The sequence below is a fragment of the Podarcis cretensis genome (genome assembly GCF_951804945.1).
Source record: "Podarcis cretensis genome assembly, chromosome: 3".
Taxonomy (NCBI): domain Eukaryota; kingdom Metazoa; phylum Chordata; class Lepidosauria; order Squamata; family Lacertidae; genus Podarcis; species Podarcis cretensis.
Genome location: NC_137172.1, coordinates 124,781,039 through 124,804,289, shown reverse-complemented (window position 1 = coordinate 124,804,289; position 23,251 = coordinate 124,781,039). Strand labels below are relative to the sequence as shown.

The following is a 23,251-nucleotide window of genomic DNA, read 5'->3' as shown; positions in this document are numbered from 1 at the left end:
AAAGGATGTCACATAGAGGAGGGAGAAAGGTTGTTTTCTGCTGCTCCAGAGAAGCGGACACGGAGCAATGGTTCCAAACTACAAGAAAAAAGATTCCACCTAAACATTAGGAAGAACTTCCTGACAGTAAGAGCTGTTTGACAGTGGAATTTGCTGCCAAGGAGTGTGGTGGAGTCTCCTTCTTTGGAGGTCTTTAAGCAGAGGCTTGACAACCATATGTCAGGAGTGCTCTGATGGTGTTTCCTGCTTGGCAGGGGGTTGGACTCGATGGCCCTTGTGGTCTCTTCCAACTCTATGATTCTATTCTATTCTATTCTAAATGGAGAGAGGCCTGTATATCCTATATGTAGCTTAAAAAGCAAAGGGCTATTTTTCTCAGTAGTACAAAACCAATGGGACTTCCATGGCATATATGATTAGTAATTTTTTGAACTTTCTTTTTGTTTCCACAGAAAGCCAGCTGATTTACATAATTTAGCTCCTGGGAGCCACCCACCATTCCTGACGTTCAATGGGGAAGTCAAGACAGATATCAACAAAATTGAAGAATTTTTGGAGGAAACGCTTTCACCTCCAAAGTAAAAAATAATAGTTTTTTTTTTAGAATTATGGTGTAGTTACCACATGAAATGGGTAAAAGTAAAGGGCAAATTGATATCTGCTTTGTGTTACAATGAGTGTGCTTGCCTCTTAGCTAGTCAACCTAGAAAAAAACATATTTCTAAAACTTGCCTCTCCTCCTCCTCTGGTACTAATTTGAGCATGAGCTAAGGACTTTTAACCATGGGACCTGATTTCATGAACCCCGCCCCCCCCCCCCCGTATAGCCCACAATTTGTTCTTTCCTCTCTCCCCATTTCCCATCCCGCAAAGTATAACTTCTTAAATGCAGCACAGGCTTCCACAACCTCGGCCCTCCAGATGTTTTGAGACTACAATCCCAGCATCCCTGACCACTGGTCCTGCTAGCTAGGGATCATGGGAGTTGTAGGCCAAAAACATTTGGAGGGCTGAGGTTGAGGAAGCCTGTACTAAATCCTGTAAATATAATTTGTATGACTCTGGGTTGCAGGACTCCCTGCCTGCCCCGCTTTGTATGCAGTGTAACAAGAGGAGGGAATACTATGGGATGGCCTCACCTTCTGTAGCAGGTTTGCCCAACATGTGATCCACTAAACTGAACCCAGCTTGCCAGCATTGTGTTGAGGTTCATCAGGTTGTTGTTTCAAGGTAGGGCAGACCCAAACGTGCAGAGGTTCTGATGGGCTGGCTAAAACCTCCCATAAAGGGGGGTGGAGGGCAATGGATGTGTGGGGAGGTTGCAAGGCAGGGGGTGAACGTTCTGCTTGGGGGGTAGTTACAATTTGACGAGGGGGCTGGGTGGCCTTCCTCCTCACCCATAAGGGAAAAAAAAATAAGTGTAGACAAGGCGCTGTGCTCTGCAGCTGGCTGCCAGTCACTTTTAAAATTGTTTTTTTAAAATAGCCAGGGAGACAGCCATCTTCTTTTTGGTACAGTGTGTCTGGGAACCGTGCCATATACAGTGGTACCTCGGGTTAAGTACTTAATTCTTTCTGGAGGTCCCTTCTTAACCTGAAACTGTTCCTAACCTGAGGTACCACTTTAGCTAATGGGGCCTCCCGCTGCCGCGGCGACACAATTTCTGTTCTCGTCCTGAAGCAAAGTTCTTAACCCGAGGTACTATTTCTGGGTTAGCGGAGTCTGTAACCTGAAGCATCTGTAACCCGAGGTACCACTGTAAATATAGCATCAGTCCCAGCACCAACCTTAACTACTTGCTACTGAGCAGAGCAGCTTGCTGTTGTTTAAAGTGAAAGAGGCGTGTGCCTGTGGGGAGGCAGCTGGGGGGGCTCATCAAATGGCAAGCAACCCCCTGCCCGATAGTGTTGTGGTCTTTGCGGGCCCCCTTTGCCAGCTCACAGAAGGTCTCCTTGCCCATTGCTCCAGGGTGGAAGTGGTGGTAGTCGAGGGGGTTGTGCCCAGCCCTGGTGCTGAGGCTAGTAAGCAGCTTTTTGCTTCAGGGTCACGGGTTGCCCAGGGCTGTTACACAGGGCCCAGGGCCGTGGTGTTTCATTATTGCTGGAGGAAGCCATTTTGACTGGACGGACCCCTTGAGGTCCCGACTCACAGAAAACAGAAACCTTTCCAAGAAGCACAATACACTTTTCAGCAGCCCGCACGGATTCATTGTTGCATTTCAGCTCCGTATAGACTCCTTTTCGCCAAGTACCTCTTTATAAGTGCCATTATATCCTGGAATGGTTTTCTCCAAAGGCCACCATTCACACAGTGAAGAAAAGCAGCTGTTGCTGCCAAACGCCTCTGCACCTTTTGAAAACATATGACTAGTTCTGATTTAAGGATGCTGTTTCTCGGTTCCTTTCACATTAAGCCCCGGTACAATTAACCTTGTCATAAAACCATCATTGTGTAACTTTTTAAAATTCTTGGCTCCCCACGGTGGCAGCAGTATTCAGTTAGGGTCCTGAGAGGCTGACATGCTGAGATAAGAGACAGTTTTAAAAGCAGTACTTGATCTGCAAGAATTTTGCTTTGTGTTACAAACAGCACTAGAAGTGAGCAACATATGCCTTTTTGTGGTATTTGTGTGCAATTTCTTTGCTTTTAAATTTCCGCAGAGGCCTCCTTTTTAAAACCACTCTTCTGTTTTTGCAGGTATCCCAAGCTAGCTGCCAAGCACCGTGAATCAAATGCTGCAGGCATAGATATCTTCTCCAAATTCTCTGCGTTTATCAAAAACACAAAGCAGCAGGACAATGCGAGTAAGTTTGTGGGTGGTGAGGATACTCTTCCAGTACATCCCCATCCTTTGTGGGTGCTGGGAATGGGAGCCCTCTGCAGGGGAAAGGGTTAAAGACTGTCTCACCGGGTCCCTAATCAGAAGTGTAGCTGACAGAGGCTGCTTAAAAACTTAAAACAACTCTGAGCATAGACCACTTGAGTCAAGTCTGCAGATACGTTTGTTTGGGAGGAGGGTTGTATTGCTCTCTGCTGGCCATTATGAAATGTACAGATCAGGGATGGGGAGAGTGTGGCCCCCAGGTGCTGCTGGGCTATGACTTGCACCCTTTCCTAGTGCTACTCATGTCAGGAGTTGGAGGCCACAGGTTCCCCACCTTAGCCATTAAAGGAAATAGCCTGAATATTCAGAAGAAGGTTGTGAACTGTAGAAGACATGCATCACACACACCTCACAGGGAACTGCCTCAGAACACTGGCCCACCTAGCTCATGAATGTTTGTTGCTTTTTGAACTTAGAAAAGGCTTGTTTCCTTAGATACCTCATTTTATTGCTCCTTACGAGGAGGAGGAGGAGGATGCACCTGCCGGCAGCCTGGCTGCTTCCAGGGAAAGGAAGCCCCCCCCCTCCTCTGGCCACAGGAGTGGAGCTGGCCAGGGCAAGAGCAGCCAGAGGAGGCCTGGCTTAATAGTCTGCAGTATAGTGACTTTTATATCCACAGGGAAATGAAATAGTGTGTGTGACGTGCTTTATAGCGATATTTGCTTTATTGCGGTGGTCTAGAACCTGAAATACACAACCAACCACACTCACTGGAGACTCCACTCCAGTCTTTGGGGCAGGGGATGTTTCCATCTCTACCTGGAGATACCTGAGATTGAGCTTGGGACCTTCCACATGCACTGAGTTCCTTCCTCTCTCCTTCCTATTCTGGGCAGGTTATATATATATGGCAGTGGCAAATGTCTTTTGCTCACTTTACCTGAATAGTAATTTATATCACCACCCCCTGCGCTTTTGGTCCTTTTCTCCCATTTGTTTGGCTAGCTTTCCTGCCTTGAACATATGAAAGGTTTGCAGCAGGCTGGTTGGGGCTGTAAGCCCAGAAGCAAACACATTTCTTCCATATCAAAGTTCCACAACTTTTAAGCATCTTGAAAGAGAAGGAATTGATTCCAGATTCTCAGGATGTGGCAAGCTGTGTTTGAAGAAAGTGTGCATATTTATTATTTCATGCCAGTTCAATTACAGCCAACTTGATTCCTTCTACCCCCAACATCAGCCACATCATTTTAATAACAGGCTTTCCTCGAGGCGTGATCTTCGCCACGTCCCCTCTCAGCACGTAGCGTGACTCTACGCTTCGACTTTTTCCTGCAAAGTCCTAGTACTGTGGTTGACATAGCTAGAATTTAATTTCCTCACATCTGATACAAGAACAAAGAACACAGAGAAGATACAAATGAGAAGGATCTTGACATCCGTTTCCTAGAATCAGCTCTTTGAATTCCTATCTGATGGAGGCATATCTACACACAGACTAAAATTGACTTAACGGGTATTTCCTCTCCCCTGGGAACCATGGGAACTGTAGCTCTGGAAAGAAGGAAGGAGATTGCCAGCAGGTTTCTCAGCGACCCCTGCAAAATGAAATAAAAGACTTGGGATGCCTTACAAGAAGCCATGGGCAATAAAAATGGCATTAAACTGCTAATACATGTAATGAGGTTGTGTCCATTTCACAGGAGTTATGCAGACTTCTCTGCAGGTTCTGGGGTACTGAAGGTCGACTCTTTATTACATGGCATGGGCCGAGACGAATCTAGTTCTCTGAGGGTGTGATCTCCTGGCCCATCACTTGCCAGCCCACAAAGAAAGAGGGGCATGGAGGGAGGGGAGAAAGATTAGACCATGGGTAGGCAAACTAAGGCCCAGGGGCCGGATCTGGCCCAATCGCCTTCTCAGTTTGGCCCGTGGACGGTCGAGGAATCAGCATGTTTTTACTTGAGTAGAATGTGCCCTTTTATTTAAAATGCATCTCTGGGTTATTTGTGGGGCGTAGGAATTCGTTCATTCCCCCCCCAAAAAAAAGTAGACTGCCCCCCCCCCACAAGGTCTGAGGGAGAGTCAGAGGCCCCCTGCTAACAAAGTTTGCTGACCCCTGGATTAGGGCCTTGCCCCATCTAACGTCTGCTCCTTCCTCAGAAAAGCAGCTTGTTAATCAGAAATTAGTGCCATTTGATATCCTCAGTATACCTGATCCCCCTAGTCCAAATTGGCAAATGCAAAGAATCCAACTGATTTCTGACAATTGCACAGGAGATGCAGGTAAAAGCAGGCATTTATGTGCCAATGATCAGCTGAGTACTCAGGTGCTCCCCCCCCACACCCCCGGCTGTTTATTTGCTGCTGAAGGAGATGGTGTAGAGAGCAGCTAGCTGTTTGCAGCTGACTAATCTTTCCTAAAATTGTACTCACCTTGACTGAGAGAATGAGCCCTTTGATTTCATATGAGGGTTGTTTTTTCAAATTTGTACTGAATTGAATATTTAATGGTGCCCCGTGTTGGTGGCCACCTTCATTAAGGTGTTCCAATGTTCTGCTCTTCGCTGAGCTGTGAGACCACCAGCATCGATTTCAGTCTGTGGAATTTCCAGCCGTCTGCCCAGAGGAATCCACTGGTCTGGCCTGGATTCAGATCAAGGCCCTAAAAATAAAAGAACATTATATCATTAATTTACATATGATTAACCCCCTCCCCCCTCCCCGTTGCTGCATCATGTGGTTCGGTAAGAGAGGCGGGAAATGCCTATTGGCTATATATAGCAAAGAGTATGCTGCCAGAAGTCTCTGTTGGATACGATTCCCAGGAATACCTACATCAGTTTGACTCTAGCTTAGCAGTACTGACGTTGGCACATTTGCAGGAAGGCAAGTGGTGATTTACAGTGCTTGTCGTGTGCGTTTTAAGTGTGCTCTTTCCTTTATCCACCTTTAACCACCAATTTCTGAAAGAATTTATATTACTTGGAAGGTAGAGTTAACAGGTTTAGCTAGACCTGAAGAGGAAAACTTTGCATTGAAGAGTTACAGTGCATTGCATGGAGAATTCTCTCAAGTACAGCTTCTCCCGTCACTGTGATGGGAAGAACTGTGCAGCACAGGACAGAGTTTAGACATGGGAACCTTACTAGGAAGCAGATGTGCACTTGAAGATGGTCAGAACCTGGTCGTTTATTATTTAAGTATAAGGTTTAAAGTTACAAGGGATTTGATTTCAGGTTTTGCAAAAAGGAATTCTATTCACTTTTCAAAAGTGGGTAATCGAAATTCCTAGAAAGGAATACTGTGATCACCAATAGTCAGCATGGATTTCTGAAAAATAAGTCGTGTCAGACTAACCTGATCTCGTTTTTTGACAGAATTACAAGCCTGGTAGATGAAGGGAACGCAGTGGATGTAGCCTACCTTGATTTCAGCAAGGCATTTGACAAGGTGCCCCATGATATTCTTGTAAAGAAGCTGGTAAAATGCGGTCTTGACTATGCTACCACTCAGTGGATTTGTAACTAGCTGACTGACCGAACCCAAAGGGTGCTCATCAATGGTTCCTCTTCATCCTGGAGAAGAGTGACTAGTGGGGTGCCACAGGGTTCTGTCTTGGGCCCAGTCTTATTCAACATCTTTATCAACGACTTGGATGATGGACTCAAGGGCATCCTGATCAAATTTGCAGATGACACCAAACTGGGAGGGGTGGCTAACACCCCAGAGGACAGGATCACACTTCAAAACGACCTTGACAGATTAGAGAACTGGGCCAAAACAAACAAGATGAATTTTAACAGGGAGAAATGTAAAGTATTGCACTTGGGCAAAAAAAATGAGAGGCACAAATACAAGATGGGTGACACCTGGCTTGAGAGCAGTACATGTGAAAAGGATCTAGGAGTCTTGGTTGACCACAAACTTGACATGAGCCAACAGTGTGACGCGGCAGCTAAAAAAGCCAATGCAATTCTGGGCTGCATCAATAGGAGTATAGCATCTAGATCAAGGGAAGTAATAGTGCCACTGTATTCTGCTCTGGTCGGACCTCACCTGGAGTACTGTGTCCAGTTCTGGGCACCACAGTTCAAGAAGGACACTGACAAACTGGAACGTGTCCAGAGGAGGGCAACCAAAATGGTCAAAGGCCTGGAAACGATGCCTTATGAGGAACGGCTAAGGGAGCTGGGCATGTTTAGCCTGGAGAAGAGGAGGTTAAGGGGTGATATGATAGCCATGTTCAAATATATAAAAGGATGTCACATAGAGGAGGGAGAAAGGTTGTTTTCTGCTGCTCCAGAGAAGCGGACATGGAGCAGTGGTTCCAAACTACAAGAAAGAAGATTCCACCTAAACATTAGGAAAAACTTCCTGACAGTAAGAGCTGTTTGACAGTGGAATTTGCTGCCAAGGAGTGTGGTGGAGTCTCCTTCTTTGGAGGTCTTTAAGCAGAGCTTGACAACCATATGTCAGGAGTGCTCTGATGGTGTTTCCTGCTTGGCAGGGGGTTGGACTCGATGGCCCTTGTGGTCTCTTCCAACTCTATGATTCTATGATTCCATGATTCTATGAAATACAAACAAATTTTTCTCAAATATTTTTCAGGGATTTTGTTGTTTCATGCTTCTGAGGATTCTGTGGGAAACTGAGGATTTATTCAGAGGCACAAGTTGTCACTGTCTGTCAAGCATGGTAATTAATGCTGGGCCTGGAGGCTGCTAGTCAAATAAGGACTTGGCCAGCACTGATCCTGCCAGATCCAAGGTGAGGGGAATAGAGGAGAGAAGACAAGCCGGATGGGCCCAAAGAGGGACCACAGCGCTGCATCTCCATCCCAGCTGCTACCTTTCCATGCCTGGATCTTTCACCTTGCTTTGAGAGACGTAAAGGATCGGTACTCCCCCCCCCCCCGTTATATGGCTGAAAACAAGATAGGAAGCAAAACTAATGACAAGAAAAGTACAGTGGTTCCTCGGGTTAAGAACTTAATTTGTTCCGGAGGTCCGTACTTAACCTGAAACTGTTCTTAACCTGAAGCACCACTTTAGCTAATGGGGCTTCCCACTGCCGCCACGCATTTTCTGTTCTCATCCTGAAGCAAAGTTCTAATTCTGTGTTAGCGGAGTCTGTAACCTGAAGCGTGTGTAACCCGAGGTAACAAGTGTTTCCAGTTGGGTTGTCAGCTTAGCCCTGCCTCTAGGATTTTGAAAACAGGCCGATGTGGAGAAATTAACAGAGGAAACCGGCCTGTCATGATGGGGCAAACTTTGAATGCAGAAAGTTTAGAATCAAAGCTCCCCACGCCCGCCCCCCATTAATGCCAATCACAAATCTTCACCCCATTTTGATTTGGGTCTGGACTGCTTTGAGTCTGGATCTGGCTCAAGTGGGTCTAACCTTCCTCAGTCACCCTTTCCTTACCATTTCAACTGGCTTGTCCGTCAGGGCCTGTATTTAGGTGAAGCCATTTCTTCCTAGTGGACAGAATTGAATTGGGAGGCAGGAAAAACTGGACACGCCACAGTCCCAAGATGGCAGTAGCCCGTATTGATGACCTCTTGGGTGTCTTTCTAGCCCTCCCTGTTGCTGGCTATATGCCTGCACAGGAAGAAGGTTTTGTTGCCTGGGAAGGAAAGGGACTGGAAAAGGTACGCAGGCCATTGGGACTTCTTCACCATCCCTGCCAAATGCTCAAAGCAGCCAAATGGTTTTTTGGGTGTGCCACGGATGGTAGGTGTGTTGGCCTTGTCTCCATGGCAGATCTGCTTAATTTGTGTTTCAGGCTTCTGTTAAAAGACATAGAGAAAAAGGCAAGAAAACATAGCAGGCCTAGTTTCCAGAAATGTCCGCTGGAAGAAAACCGTTCTTCGGTGCTCAGTCGGAGCAAACAGCAATTCAGTTTTTCTGTGGACTACCCTTTGCTCCAATTAAGAGTTGAAGAGCTGGTTTTCCCTGAGAAAGGAGCCACTTGGACCTGTACCTAGAAAGCGTGGGTCAGCAGAAGTGGGGGTCAAGCCCTGACTGTATGTGTGTGTAGATGAATGGAATGTATGCCCCCTCCAGCGCAGCATGTCAAGGCCAGCTGGTCGTGACTCTCCAGGGGGCAAGGGAGCGTTTTGGTTTTGGGTCTCGCTCATGTTTCCAGTTGGGTTGTCAGCTTAGCCCTGCCTTTTTTCTGTTTTATTCCAGTAGTACAAATCAAAAGCAATTTATAGAGATATCAGTGGTGGTTAAAAAAGTAAGTGATATGAAAGAAGAGAATCTTGTATCGTCATGAGGAATATTAAGAAATACATTCTGGTAACTGCTGAGTCTGTGTAAGATCTTGCACATACATTTGACTTTTGTTCTTTTTGCAGTTGCATTCTTCTTCAGTGTGTACAAAAAATGTGTCTTGTGTCTAGTAATGTGTCATCAAAAATCGTAACCTAGCGTGTGACATGAACCCAGTGACAGGATGCTCCCCATGTGTCAAATGTGGTAGTTTTCTGGCATGGGGAATGCAGCAACAGCAAAGCCATCTGCTAAAATATGGAGTTTCCTTTATCAGAAATGGATTCTTTATCAGTTTGTACATAAGCATAAAATAGAATATAAGAAGATGAAACCAATGGGACCTTCTTTTTGCAAATTGTTAATTGTTCTTTAGAACTCCAGGGGGCGCTGTAGTCCAGCCCAAGCACACTAGAAGATATTCCATTTTCCTGTGGCCATGGCCTAACACGTTTAGTAAAAATCTGAAATTACTTTGGGATGCCTGGTTTTCGAGGTATCTCCCGCTGCTCTTTGATCATTTAAATTGCACTGCACAGTCTGTGTAAACACACAGCAGCTTAATTTGGAATGCTGTAATGATCATCTTTCATTTATAAAATGCGGCTTTACATTTAGGTCTTGATTTTTCTCTTGCAGCATTAAGCACTCGGTATGTGGTGTAAAGACATTTTTAAAGGAGGCAGATAAAGGGCCTTATCTACTAAGCACAGTTTCTTTCCAGAAAAGAAGCAGCAGCGCTTGCTGGGCCTGAGCATGTGGCTGCTAGAGAAATTCAAAGATTTGCACGAGATGCTTTACTCACTTGTTCCCCTCTGTTTCTGGCCCAGTTTATACTTAGTGGCAGTCCTCACACGAACACGGTACAAGCACAGGAAGGCACTGCTTGTTTGAAGTGGGGCCTCCATGAGGGGGCTGTGCTTGAATGTGGGGTATAAAGTCCTTTTCTACTCATGGTTTTGTTGTTGTTTAGTCATTTAGACGTGTCTGCCTCTTTGTGACTCCCTGGACCAGAGCACGCCAGGCACTCCTGTCTTCCACTGCCTCCCGCAGTTTGGTCAAACTCGTGCTGGTAGCTCTGAGAGCACTGTCCCACCATCTCGTCCTCTGTTGTCCCCTTCTCCTTGTGCCCTCCATCTTTCCCAGTGTTAAGTTGTGGGTTGACATAGCAGACGACACAGCGATTTCTCCAAGTAGCTCTTTATTTTGTAAGCTGGCATAGAACTGACTGCAAACAGCTCAGCCGGCCTGCTTTTATAGGCAGCCGGCTGTCAACATTGTAGCAACAAGAGCCCAGAGTTCCCGCCTAAAATAACTGACGTGGACCTGAGTGAAAACTATCTACAGACCTGAGTGAAAACTATATACAGTATCCCCCTGCTGGCCCAGTGAGCACTCAGGGCTGATTTCCTTCAGAATGGAGAGGTTTGATCTTCTTGCAGTCCATGGGACTCTCAAGAGTCTCCTCCAGCACCATAATTCAAAAGCATCAATTCTTGGGCGATCAGCTTTCTTTATGGTCCAGCTCTCACTTCCATACATCACTACTGAGAAAACCATAGCTTTTACTATATGGACCTTTGTTGGCAAGGTGATGTCTCTGCTTTTTAAGATGCTCTCTAGGTTTGTCATTGCTTTTCTGTTTGTTCCTCAGAGTACTGGCTGCAGATGAGCCAGTAGAGGCAGTGAGCTAGACTAGGGGAATGGATGGCGGTAGGGCAGGTGGGGGTGTCTGCTTCAGACAGGTAAATAGTAGTGCGAGGGTTCATCTTCCCCCACCTGCATGTGTTTTAGCTACCGGGTGGCACTGTGGGTTAAACCACAGAGCCTAGGACTTGCCGATCGCATGGTCGGCGGTTCGAATCCCCACGGCGGGGTGCGCTCCCGTCCTTTGGTCCCAGCACCTGCCAACCTAGCAGTTCGAAAGCACCTCCGGGTGCAAGTAGATAAATAGGGACCACTTACCAGCGGGAAGGTAAACGGCATTCCGTGTGCTGCTCTGGCTCGCCAGATGCAGCTTGTCACGCTGGCCACGTGACCCGGAAGTGTCTGCGGACAGCGCTGTCTCCCGGCCTATAGAGTGAGATGAGTGCACAACCCTAGAGTCTGGCAAGACTGGCCCATACGGGCAGGGGTACCTTTACCTTTTATAATAATGTACCTCCACCTGTTTTATATGTGGGTCAGCCAAACTAAGGTTAAAGAAATGGGACCGTTACATCATAGAATCATAGAGTTGGAAGAGACCACAAGGGCCATCGAGTTCAACCCACTGCCAAGCAGGAAACACCATCAGAGCACTCCTGACATATGGTTGTCAAGCCTCTGCTTAAAGACCTCCAAAGAAGGAGACTCCACCACACTCCTTGGCAGCAAATTCCACTGTCGAACAGCTCTTACTGTCAGGAAGTTCTTCCTAATGTTTAGGTGGAATCTTCTTTCTTGTAGTTTGGATCCATTGCTCCATGTCCGCTTCTCTGGAGCAGCAGAAAACAACCTTTCTCCCTCCTCTATGTGACATCCTTTTATATATTTGAACATGGCTATCATATCACCCCTTAACCTCCTCTTCTCCAGGCTAAACATGCCCAGCTCCCTTAGCCGTTCCTCATAAGGCATCGTTTCCAGGCCTTTGACCATTTTGGTTGCCCTCCTCTGGACACGTTCCAGTTTGTCAGTGTCCTTCTTGAACTGTGGTGCCCAGAACTGGACACAGTACTCCAGGTGAGGTCTGACCAGAGCAGAATACAGTGGCACTATTACTTCCCTTGATCTAGATGCTATACTCCTATTGATGCAGCCCAGAATTGCATTGGCTTTTTTAGCTGCCGCGTCACACTGTTGGCTCATGTCAAGTTTGTGGTCAACCAAGACTCCTAGATCCTTTGCTCATGTACTGCTCTCAAGCCAGGTGTCACCCAACTTGTATTTGTGCCTCTCATTTTTTTTTGCCCAAGTGCGATACTTTACATTTCTCCCTGTTAAAATTTATCTTGTTTGTTTTGGCCCAGTTCTCTAATCTGTCGAGGTCATTTTGAAGTGTGATCCTGTCCTGTGGGGTGTTAGCCACCCCTCCCAGTTTGGTGTCATCTGCAAATTTGATCAGGATGCCCTTGAGTCCATCATCCAAGTCGTTGATAAAGATGTTGAATAAGACCGGGCCCAAGACAGAACCCTGTGGCACCCCACTAGTCACTCTTCTCCAGGATGAAGAGGAACCATTGATGAGCACCCTTTGGGTTCGGTCAGTCAGCCAGTTACAAATCCACTGAGTGGTAGCATAGTCAAGACCACATTTTACCAGCTTCTTTACAAGAATATCATGGGGCACCTTGTCAAATGCCTTGCTGAAATCAAGGTAGGCTACATCCATTTGGTCCTAAAAGTCTATAAATTGTATCCCAGATATTGCTTCACCCTGCACATTTTAGGATCTCAGTAATTTCACCCACAATTATATTGCCTACATGGAAACTTTTAAGAATTTGATAAATACCTTTAATGGAAGTATCTTTTCATGTCTGATTTAATAAGGGCTTTTTTCCCCCAGCTGGAACTCAGTTCTGGCCTCTCTCAGTTGGGTGCCATTGTCATTATAAGAGAACAAGGGTACATGGTGAGTTTTGGCACCTCTTTTTCTAGAAAAATATCAGATGATTTAATGTTTAAAAATTATAATTATTTGATTCAATTCTACCTGCATGCAAAGAGGAAAATAAATTTCAGAGCAGTTTGTAAGGAGCAATTGTTATATTTTATTATTACAACTTTATTTATATGTTGCCTTATACTCAAAAGGCTCAGTGTGACTTACAAAGTAAAAAAACTTACAACAGCAATAACAATTAAAATAACCATTGCAAGTGATCACAAGGAGCCTCTCTCCAGGTATACTTTTCCTGGTTGCCATTCTGAGGTGAGTGCTGGACTAGGTGGGTCTTAGATCTCAGTTATATTTATATGTACGGATTATTCCGTTGAGGAGTGGAAAGAGGGGAAGGAACCCCCAAGTAATCCAAGGTGTGTCTGTGCACATGTGCTCCGTAACGGAAGCGCTTTCTGCTGGGTGCTGGTGCCAACTTAGTTCTCTCTTTTTTAAAAAAAATAAAAATATTTTTATTCATTTTCAAAACATTTTTATACAATCAATTCACATTTTATCACACATTCATCAATTTTTGACTTCCCTCAGTTTCTCTGCCAATCTTCCATTTAAATTTATATTGTTAACGCATTTCTAAACTTATTATTGCCTTTAAAAATCACCTCTCCCTTCTTACTCTCTTTTTTACAATATTTCTTAATTTTTCACAGAGTCTCTTGAAAACCAACAAGCGTTATCTGTACATCACATATGCTTTTCAGATATTCTGTAAATCTCCCCCAGTCCTCGATGAACTTTTGGTCTCTCTGGTATCAAATCTTCCCTGTTAGTTTGTCCAATTCTGCGTATTCAGTCAATTTCGTTCTCCATTCTTCCACTGTTGGAATTTCTTTCTGCTTCCATCTTTGCGCCAGAAGTATTCTTGCTGCTGTTACTCCGTATTGGAAAAGTTTACAATCTTTCTTATTAATTTCATTACCTACCAATCCTAGTAAGAAGGCCTCCGGTTTCTTAACAAACGTATATTTCAACATCTTTTTCAATTCATTGTATATCATTTCCCAGAAGCCTTTCACCCTTTTACACTCCCACCACATATGATAGAAAGTTCCTTCTTTTTCTTTACATTTCCAACACTTATTGCATGTTTTATACATTTTAGCCAGTTTTACTGGCGTTATATACCATCTATATACCATTTTCATTATATTTTCCTTCAACGCAGTACAGGCTGTAAATTTTAACCTCTCATTCCATAATTTCATCCAATCATCATATTGTATATTATACCCAAAATCTCTGGCCCAATGTATCATTACCGATTTGACCTCTTCATCTTTTGTATGCCATTCCAGCAACATTTTATACATTTTTGACAAATTTTTATACTCATTATTCAATACCTCTGTTTGATATTTTGATTCTTTTTCTTCATATCCACGCTCTTTACAATCTTTTTTGAACATTTCATTGACCTGATAATAATGCAACCAATCATAAACAAATTCTTTCACATCTTCATAAGATTTCATTTTCCATTTCCCCCCCTCTCTTACTATCAATTCTCCATATGTTATCCATCCCCCCCTCATATTAATCTTTTTCACACTCATCACTTCTAGTGGTGAAATCCAGTGGGGGAGTCTTGGTTCAAGCAAATTTTTATACCTCTGCCATACCTCTATCAGCGATCTTCGGGAGATGTGGTTTTCAAACCCTTTATGAATTTTCTTCTTTTCATACCATAAATATGCATGCCAACCAAATCTATTATCAAATCCTTCTAAGTCCAACAACTCTCCATTCTCTAATTTAATCCATTCCTTTAACCAACAGAGGCATGATGCTTCATAATATAATTTCAAGTCTGGCAGAGCGAAGCCGCCTCTTTCTTTCGCATCAGTTAGTAACTTAAACTGAATCCTTGGCTTCTTGCCCTGCCAGATATATCTTGAAATTGTTTTTTTGCCATTCTTTAAATACTAATGCCCCCTTGATTATTGGTAGTGATTGAAATAAAAATAACATCTTTGGCAGCACACTCCTCTTAATCGTAGATATTCTCCCCCAAAACCTCCAGATCCCATTTTATTCCATTCCAAACAGGTAAGTACACCTCCAGATCCCATTTTATTCCATTCCAAACAGGTAAGTACCGTATTTTTCGCTCTATAACACGCACCTGACCATAACACGCACATAGTTTTTAGAGGAGGAAAACAAGAAAAAAATATTCTAAACGAAACAGTGGATGTATGATTTTTGTGGTTCATGCTGTGGCCACAGACATGTGATCTGACGGTGAGTTTGGGGTAGCCCAATGCAAAAATCCTGAGGATCCATGTGGATCCATGCTTTGTAACCACGTTTTTGCGCCATTGCGGCCCCATGAAACAGTGGGTGCGTGTGCTTTTTGGTGCAGGCTGTAGCCATGGATATGCTATGTGATCTGATGGTGAATTTGGGGTGACCTAGTGCAAAAATCCTGAGGATCCGTGTGGATCCGTGCTTTGTAACCACGTTTTAAGTGGGGAGGGAAGGAAAAGAACTCAAGGGACAAGGAGCACGTGTGGGGTGGGTGGAAAAGGATGCTGCTAATAATGCAGGAGAGGCTCCTCTCCTGCTTTGCTCCTTTAGAACAAGCAGGCTCTGCGTCTCTCCCTCCTCCCTGGCAAGGAAACCATGATAGTAACCACTCTGAGACAAATCAAGAAAAATTGCGACCAACAGTCTCCCCCAACAAGCGCAGTGAGGTCAAAACACACACACACGCAGAGAGAGAACTGGCCCTAAAGTCGCAGGGCGCTGGAAGTCGCAGGGGCGCTGGGGGAGTGAACGGGAAGCAGCAGGAGGAGAAGGAGCCCTCTCTCTCACACACACAGACACACAGAGTGTCAATTCTAAAGTCGGAGGCAGAGGGCAGGGAGAGTGAACGGGAAGCAGGAGGAGGAGAAGGAGCCCTCTCACACACACACAGACACACAGAGTGTCAATTCTAAAGTCGGAGGCAGAGGGCAGGGAGGCAGAGGGCAGGGAGAGTGAACGGGAAGCAGGAGGAGGAGAAGGAGCCCTCTCTCTCACACACACAGACACACAGTGTGTCAATTCTAAAGTCGGAGGCAGAGGGCAGGGAGAGTGAACGGGAAGCAGGAGGAGGAGAAGGAGCCCTCTCTCACACACACACACAGACACACAGAGTGTCAATTCTAAAGTCGGAGGCAGAGGGCAGGGAGAGTGAAGGGGAAGCAGGAGGAGGAGAAGGAGCCCTCTCTCTCACACACACACAGACACACAGAGTGTCAATTCTAAAGTCGGAGGCAGAGGGCAGGGAGGGAGAGGGCAGGGAGAGTGAACGGGAAGCAGGAGGAGGAGAAGAAGGAGCCCTCTCTCTCACACACACAGACACACAGAGTGTCAATTCTAAAGTCGGAGGCAGAGGGCAGGGAGAGTGAACGGGAAGCAGGAGGAGGAGAAGGAGCCCTCTCTCTCACACACACAGACACACAGAGTGTCAATTCTAAAGTCCGAGGCAGAGGGCAGGGAGGGAGAGGGCAGGGAGAGTGAACGGGAAGCAGCAGGAGGAGAAGGAGCCCTCTCTCTCACACACACAGACACACAGAGTGTCAATCCTAAAGTCGGAGGCAGAGGGCAGGGAGGGAGAGGGCAGGGAGAGTGAACGGGAAGCAGGAGGAGGAGAAGGAGCCCTCTCTCTCACACACACAGACACACAGAGTGTCAATTCTAAAGTCGGAGGGAGAGCGCAGGGGCGCAGGGAGAGTGAACGGGAAGCAGGAGGAGGAGAACGATAGCTCAAGCACACACACACACAGTGGCTAATCCAAAATCGGACAGCAAAAAACTGCAGGCAGGGACAGAGAGCACGGGGTTGTTTTAAAAGCTCTGCTTCTCTCCCTCCTCCCGGCTAGGTTGGCTGAAAAGCTTTGCTGCTACTTAGCAGCTCAGTGGGGAGGAGAGAGGAACATAGAGGACGGGGTTGTTTTAAAGCAGCCAAGCCCGCTCTGCTTCTCTCCCTCCTCCCCAGCTTGGCTCGCTGACAGGAGCCGCTTACACCCGCTTTGCTGTTTCAAAGCGAGCCACGGACTGCTCACAACTGCAGCAGATTCCCCCGCCATCTGTAGGCATTCGCTCCATAACACGCACAGACATTTCCCCTTACTTTCTAGGAGGAAAAATCTGCGTGTTATGGAGCGAAATTTACGGTAATTGTTTTGAAACAAATCAATATTCTTGGGAGTTAGCCATATTCCTAAATACTTCACTTTATTCACCACTTCAATACCTGTCTGTTGTTGCATTACCTCTATTAGTTCTTGATTCATATTTTTAGCAATAATTTTGGTCTTTCTTTTATTTAAGTAAAATCCTGCAACTTGACCAAATTGATCTATTCCTTCTAAAATTCTTTTAACACTTCCCGCTGGTTCTTCTACCGTTATTACCAGATCGTCCGCAAACGCTTTGACTTTATATTCATTTTTTCCTACAGACCCCCTTTTTATTTCTTCATTTTTCGGTGCCAACTTAGTTCTCAAGCTGACTTCTCATGGTCTCCACTCGAGATCTGCATGGCTTCAGCACAGAGACTCCTGAAGCTGCCATCCAAAGCAAGATTAGCCAAGGGTACAAAGCCTGCCCCATGGCAAAAACAATATCTAGATGATCAGTTTACTTGCTGAAGATGAATTTATATAGAAAATTAAGGGGGTTGAAATTTGCATTAGAGTATTACTTGTCCAGATTATGTGAAGTTTAACTAAGATGTGGTCTTTAAATCAGACTGCCTAATGAAGCGGAATGGTTTGATTTTGTTGTATTTTACCTTAATTTTCTGTTCCAAAGTAGTGGGAACAAACCAGAAAAATGCAATAGACCTCATGCAATATGCTATGAATCTGGAAGTGATCAAGAAAGGTGGTGTGTGTGTGTTTTAAGGAAAAATAAATCTCAGATTGTTTGTGTGAGACTGAATATTTATGTACAGTTTCCCCTTTTCACTCATTGCATATTTCATCCAATTCATTTGTGTGTGTTATGGGATAAATCTTGTGTGGGTGGAAAAGAGCAGTAAAAAGAAAAGGCATCAATCAGTGGCCAAAGGTGGCAGCAGTCACGATTCATTTTGTACACAGGTCATAGTTTGTTAAACATGCCTCCGCGTGACAATTAAGCAGCTTGCAGGTTTACAGAGGTCATTTTGGGGTGGCTTCATATTGCAGCCTTAAAGGAAGTCTGCTTGCCTTAGGAAAAAAGAGAGGTCTGAAGCATTGTCAGGAAGGCTTCAGCCATTCCCATATGTGGCTGCATGAACTACTTTCCCTCATAACTAGTAAGGAGTTACATAACGGAGGCAGAAGAACTCGCCCTCATTTGTTTGAAAAGTGGCTTCTGTTCTCAAGAATTGTTGGGTCATTGTCTGGAAAGGTATTCTTGTTGGTCCATGATGTTTCCATCCAGCCCTGTCCATCAAATGGTTAACACGGAGGTCCAGACCCTCAAGGCAATGAGTAGCTTTGGGCCAGTTATTCTCTCTCACCCTCTCCTACCTCACAAGGTTATTGTGAAGATAAAATGAATTGTACGGGTGGGCCTATGTTTTGCACGCTGCCCTGAGGAAAGGGTGGGATAGAAAATAAAAGAATGGATCAGGCTCAAGGCCAGTCGGAACAAAAACACCTTTGGCTGCTTCCGGAAGGTCTTCAGGCTGAAAAGAGAGGCCTCCCTGGCAAGGAGCTCTTGCCACCAAGGAGCCCTGAAGATCCTCAAAATGGGCTCATAGGACGGAATGTGGTCTTTCAGGGAACCTGCTCTCAAGCCATTTGGGGCTTTGTAGGTTATACCTAGTTATTTGGATTGTACCTAGAAACAGATGGGTAGGAAGCCTGCCGTGCTGGAGTCAGGCTAAGACCGTCCCAGGCAGTTGAATGGTTGCAGCGTTCTAAAATTTCTGGACATTTTTCAGACATTCACACAGAGTGTGTTACAGTCCAAATAAGATGCAATTAAGTTGTATTGCCTCACCATTGCCAGATCGGACATCTCTACACCACTGCTCCCACACTGCCAGTTTGTTTCATTCCTCCTCCCTGGTCCTTTTACATGCCTTTCTTCCTCCCATAACAGCGTCCCTTTCTTATTCCATTCCTTTTTATATTCTCTCTCTCTCTAATAAATGTTCCCCTTTTATGTCCAATTTCCTTTAACAAGTCCTCCAGCCTTCCCTCTCCCCCCCAAAAAAGGCTATGGCAAAACTAGGGGGGCAGGCAAGCAAGGAAGAGAGTCCCTGGGCAGACTGTAGGGCCCTGGGTGCTGCTGCCCCCCTAAAGTGGCCCAAGGTTCAGTGGCAGGGATGCACTGCTCTATCCTGCATGATTTGGGGGGGGGGGATATGGGTCTGTCTTATGCAAATGTCTGAATAGCTGTGAAAGATACAGTTAATATAATTGGAGGCTTGGTGTCTAGTTCCCGGAATAGTGTTGCCGTCATAAAAACATTGCTGTTTCTCTAAAATGGGAATGGCCAGTTGGCGACATGGGGCCAGACTCATCTCCAAAAGCAAATTTTATCTGCCTCTTCAGTCGCACACCAAATTGTGAAAATTATGAAATCTTTACATTTTGAAAAAAGTTACTCACCGGCAGTATTTTTCTTCTGTATTTTATATGCAATGCCTGAGCAGGTGTGCCCCATAGCTTTGGAAACCTTGAACACTGGGTGGTTTCATCTCTATTGTGGAGCCAGAGAACAGGTGAGGGCGAAGGAGTCAGACTTGCGTGGAGAAATTTGCACCGTCAGGAGATCAGAGAGGCTCCCAAGAAGGCAGGTGCTGGCCAGGCTTCTTCTAAGAGACAGAATATAAGCCATGCTCTCCATTTCCTCTCCACCACCTCCTCAAACGGGAAATAGGAAGCAGATGGGCAAGTGCAGGCAAGCCTATCTGAAGACGGCCACCACTGAAAAATAGATGGTTGAGCCAGGATTTCAAAAATCCAATTGAGTTAAATTAAGTAAATAACTTGATTTTGAATAGGACAGTAAAACAATATTATTCTTTGCTTACCGTGCAAGGAAAACCTTTTATTCAATCGGTGTTAATAGGTTCAAAAAAGAAAAGGGAATTCTCCATATTTCCAGGGCTGCCCTAATAATAGTGTTCTATGCACCCTGCCAATATTGTCATTTCAGTGTGGCTTGCATAGAAAAATGCAGCCGAAGGAGATTAATCGGGCAGTAGAATATCAAGTGCAAAAATTAAATTTAGGGTTTATTAAATTAGAGATAGTAACACTTTTGTCTGAGAAATGGCAATACTTCAATCACTTTATATCACTGCTTTAAAAAATGATAAATGGGCCCTTGTTCTGGTGTGTGTTATAGTTCCTTAAAAGGCCTGCTTTTGTGCATGGCTCCTTGCCAGCCTTGAACACAAGCCTTGCAGAGTTGCCCAAGTCAGAGAGGGAGATGTTCCAGGAGGGGAGGAGGACGTGGAAAAAACCCTTTCCCACCACCACCTCCAGGAAGACAAAGCTGACAGCCCAATGGCACCTCCTGGGGGAAGAACTTTCATAGGGCACTGGACCAGCCGGTTCACCCTAATGCCTTTGAAGACATGAAGAAATAAGTTTTTGTCACCCCCCCCCCTTTGTACTTGTGCACCTTCCCTGACAGGTTAAGGCCAGGAGATGTCATTGAATCCCATGGAATTCAGTTGTGACATGGATTGATTCCTCAACCTGATTCCACCAATATATGATTCATTTCCAGTCATTGGGATACAGAGTTTCATTCACAATTTTCCCAAAATGCTGCCCCTTGCCCACCCCTGGTCTTCCCTGTCATCTCTCTCAGCCCTGAAGGATAAATATTTACAATTTAAATCTAAAAGAAGAACATGGTAAGAGATCATGTGTTGTAGCAGGAAACGGGTTGCTGGGCATTTTCATTAAAGTGATTTCAGCAAAGGGGCAACTTTGGAAGTAGGAAAAGTAGAGCCATTGAGCAGAAACAACATATTCTCAAATTTTAGAAATGGAAAAGAGAAGAGAGTTGTGATGATAGGCAGCTTGGGAATAAGGATCTAATGACAGCTAATTTAAGGCAGGTAATATGCCTATAAGATCTACCTGTGCGAGACAATAAAACATTTATTGGTATAAATAATCTTATTAACATATCCTGGTGCTTTAACCTTAAGTATTACTGTCAGTTCTTCAATATACAAAAGACTCCGTAAGTGTATTTAAGAGGGGGAAGTCATAAGTTTAAATCAAAAGGGATTTGCACTGTATGGGAACGGCACTGTTCATTGATATCTTCATTCTCAGTCTCCACTTTCTCTCCCCTTCTCTTGCCATACAGCTAAGGTTGCAGTCAGCCCCATCCCTCCCTCCCTCTCATTTATCAATCAGCCTTGGCTAGTGATGTAATCTGTGATGCTGTCTCACTTTGTTCATTTTCTGTGAATTATTCAGCCCATCTCACTTTGCAGCTTGTTCACTTTTGAAATTTTGATGTTCTTTCATAAGATTCCATAATTGTTTTTGAAAACTTCAATGTGTGTTTCATCACATTAATTCCAGCCATATAACAGATAACATATTTCTGTTTGTGTAATTTTGCTTAATTTTATTATGATCTATGTTTATGTGGAAAGGAGATTACCTGTGGAAAGTGGTGCCAACCACTTTTATTATTATGAAAACGGGTTTTACAAATATATCATTTTGAGAATAATATAGTTCACAGCATCATCATTTCTCGAATGCTCCTGGAATCTTGCTCAATGTGTGCTTGCTTTGATGAGAGCAGGAAATAGAGAATTATGTGGCATTTTATAAACAATTTTTTAAAAGATGAACTTCCCATTTTTAGCTTTGACTTACAACAGCAGGACTTTGTGGGGTTTGCCTGATCATTTGAGGGGGGCTCAGCCCTCTCCCCCCGGACAATTTAGCAAAAGCTCTACCTGCAGGTGGCGCTGTGGGTTAAAGCCTCAGCGCCTAGGACTTGCCAATCGAAAGGTCGGCGGTTCGAATCCCTGCGGCGGGGTGCGCTCCCGCTGCTCGGTCCCAGCGCCGCCAACCTAGCAGTTCGAAAGCACCTTCGGGTGCAAGTAGATAAATAGGGACCGCTTACCAGCGGGAAGGTAAACGGCATTTCCGTGTGCGGCTCTGGCTCGCCAGAGCAGCGATGTCACGCTGGCCACGTGACCCGGAAGTGTCTCCGGACAGCGCTGGCCCCTGGCCTCTTAAGTGAGATGGGCGCACAACCCCAGAGTCTGTCAAGACTGGCCCGTACGGGCAGGGGTACCTTTACCTTTACCAGAAGTAAGTCCTATTGAGTTTAATGGGATTTGTTGTTGTTGTTTAGTCGTTTAGTCGTGTCCGACTCTTCGTGACCCCATGGACCAGAGAACGCCAGGCACTCATGTCCTCCACTGCCCCCCGCAGCTTGGTCAGACTCATGCTGGTAACCTCGAAAACACTATCCAACCATCTCGTCCTCTGTCGCCCCCTTCTCCTTGTGCCCTCCATCTCCTTGTGCCCAACATCAGGGTCTCCTCCAGGGAGTCTTCTCTTCTCATGAGGTGGCCAAAGTACTGGAGCCTCAGCTTCACAATCTGTCCTTCCAGTGAGCACTCAGGGCTGATTTCCTTCAGAATGGAGAGGTTTGATCTTCTTGCAGTCCATGGGACTCTCAAGAGTCTCCTCCAGCACCATAATTCAAAAGCATCAATTCTTCGGCGATCAGCCTTCTTTATGGTCCAGCTCTCACTTCCATACATCACTACTGGGAAAACCATAGCTTTAACTATACGGACCTTTGTTGGCAAGGTGATGTCTCTACTTCTCAAGATGCTGTCTAGGCCTGTCATTGCCCTTCTCCCAAGAAGCAGGCGTCTTTTAATTTCGTGGCTGCTGTCACCATCTGCAGTGATCATGGAGCCCAAGAAAGTAAAATCTCTCACTGCCTCCATTTCTTCCCCTTCTATTTGCCAGGAGGTGATGGGACCAGTAGCCATGATCTTCGTTTTTTTGATGTTGAGCTTCAGACCATATTTTGCACTCTCCTCTTTCACCCTCAATAAAAGGTTCTTTAATTCCTCCTCACTTTCTGCCATCAAGGTTGTATCATCTGCATATCTGAGGTTGTTGATATTTCTTCCGGCAATCTTAATTCCGGCTAGGGATTCATCCAGCCCAGCCTTTCGCATGATGAATTCTGCATATAAGTTAAATAAGCAGGGAGACAAAATGCAGCCTTGTCGTACTCCTTTCCCAATTTTGAACCAGTCAGTTGTTCCATATCCAGTTCTAACTGTAGCTTCTTGTCCCACATAGAGATTTCTCAGGAGACAGATGAGGTGATCAGGCACTCCCATTTCTTTAAGAACTTGCCATAGTTTGCCATGGTCGACACAGTCAAAGGCTTTTGCATAGTCAATGAAGCAGAAGTAAATGTCTTTCTGGAACTCTCTAGCTTTCTCCATTATCCAGCGCATGTTTGCAATTTGGTCTCTGGTTCCT

At 45.2% G+C, this 23,251-nt stretch overlaps 1 protein-coding gene and 1 long non-coding RNA gene across 4 annotated transcripts in view; one reads left to right on the top strand and one right to left on the bottom strand.

Annotated features, from left to right (window-relative positions):
* The window catches only part of CLIC5 (chloride intracellular channel 5), a 73,501-nt gene that overhangs the window by 43,111 nt on the left and 7,139 nt on the right, over window positions 1–23,251 (top strand). For all 3 annotated transcript variants that reach the window (XM_079970022.1, XM_079970020.1, XM_079970021.1), the window contains exons 3-4: window positions 453–578; window positions 2,698–2,804. In XM_079970022.1, the coding sequence (XP_079826148.1) occupies window positions 453–578; window positions 2,698–2,804 (233 nt within the window). The remainder of the gene's footprint in view (window positions 1–452; window positions 579–2,697; window positions 2,805–23,251) is intronic.
* LOC307212773 lies at window positions 3,982–8,634 on the bottom strand. Its single transcript, XR_013837202.1, has 3 exons — window positions 8,252–8,634; window positions 5,261–5,489; window positions 3,982–4,422 (listed from the first exon to the last, which is right to left on the bottom strand). It is a non-coding gene; the product is annotated as an uncharacterized lncRNA (long non-coding RNA).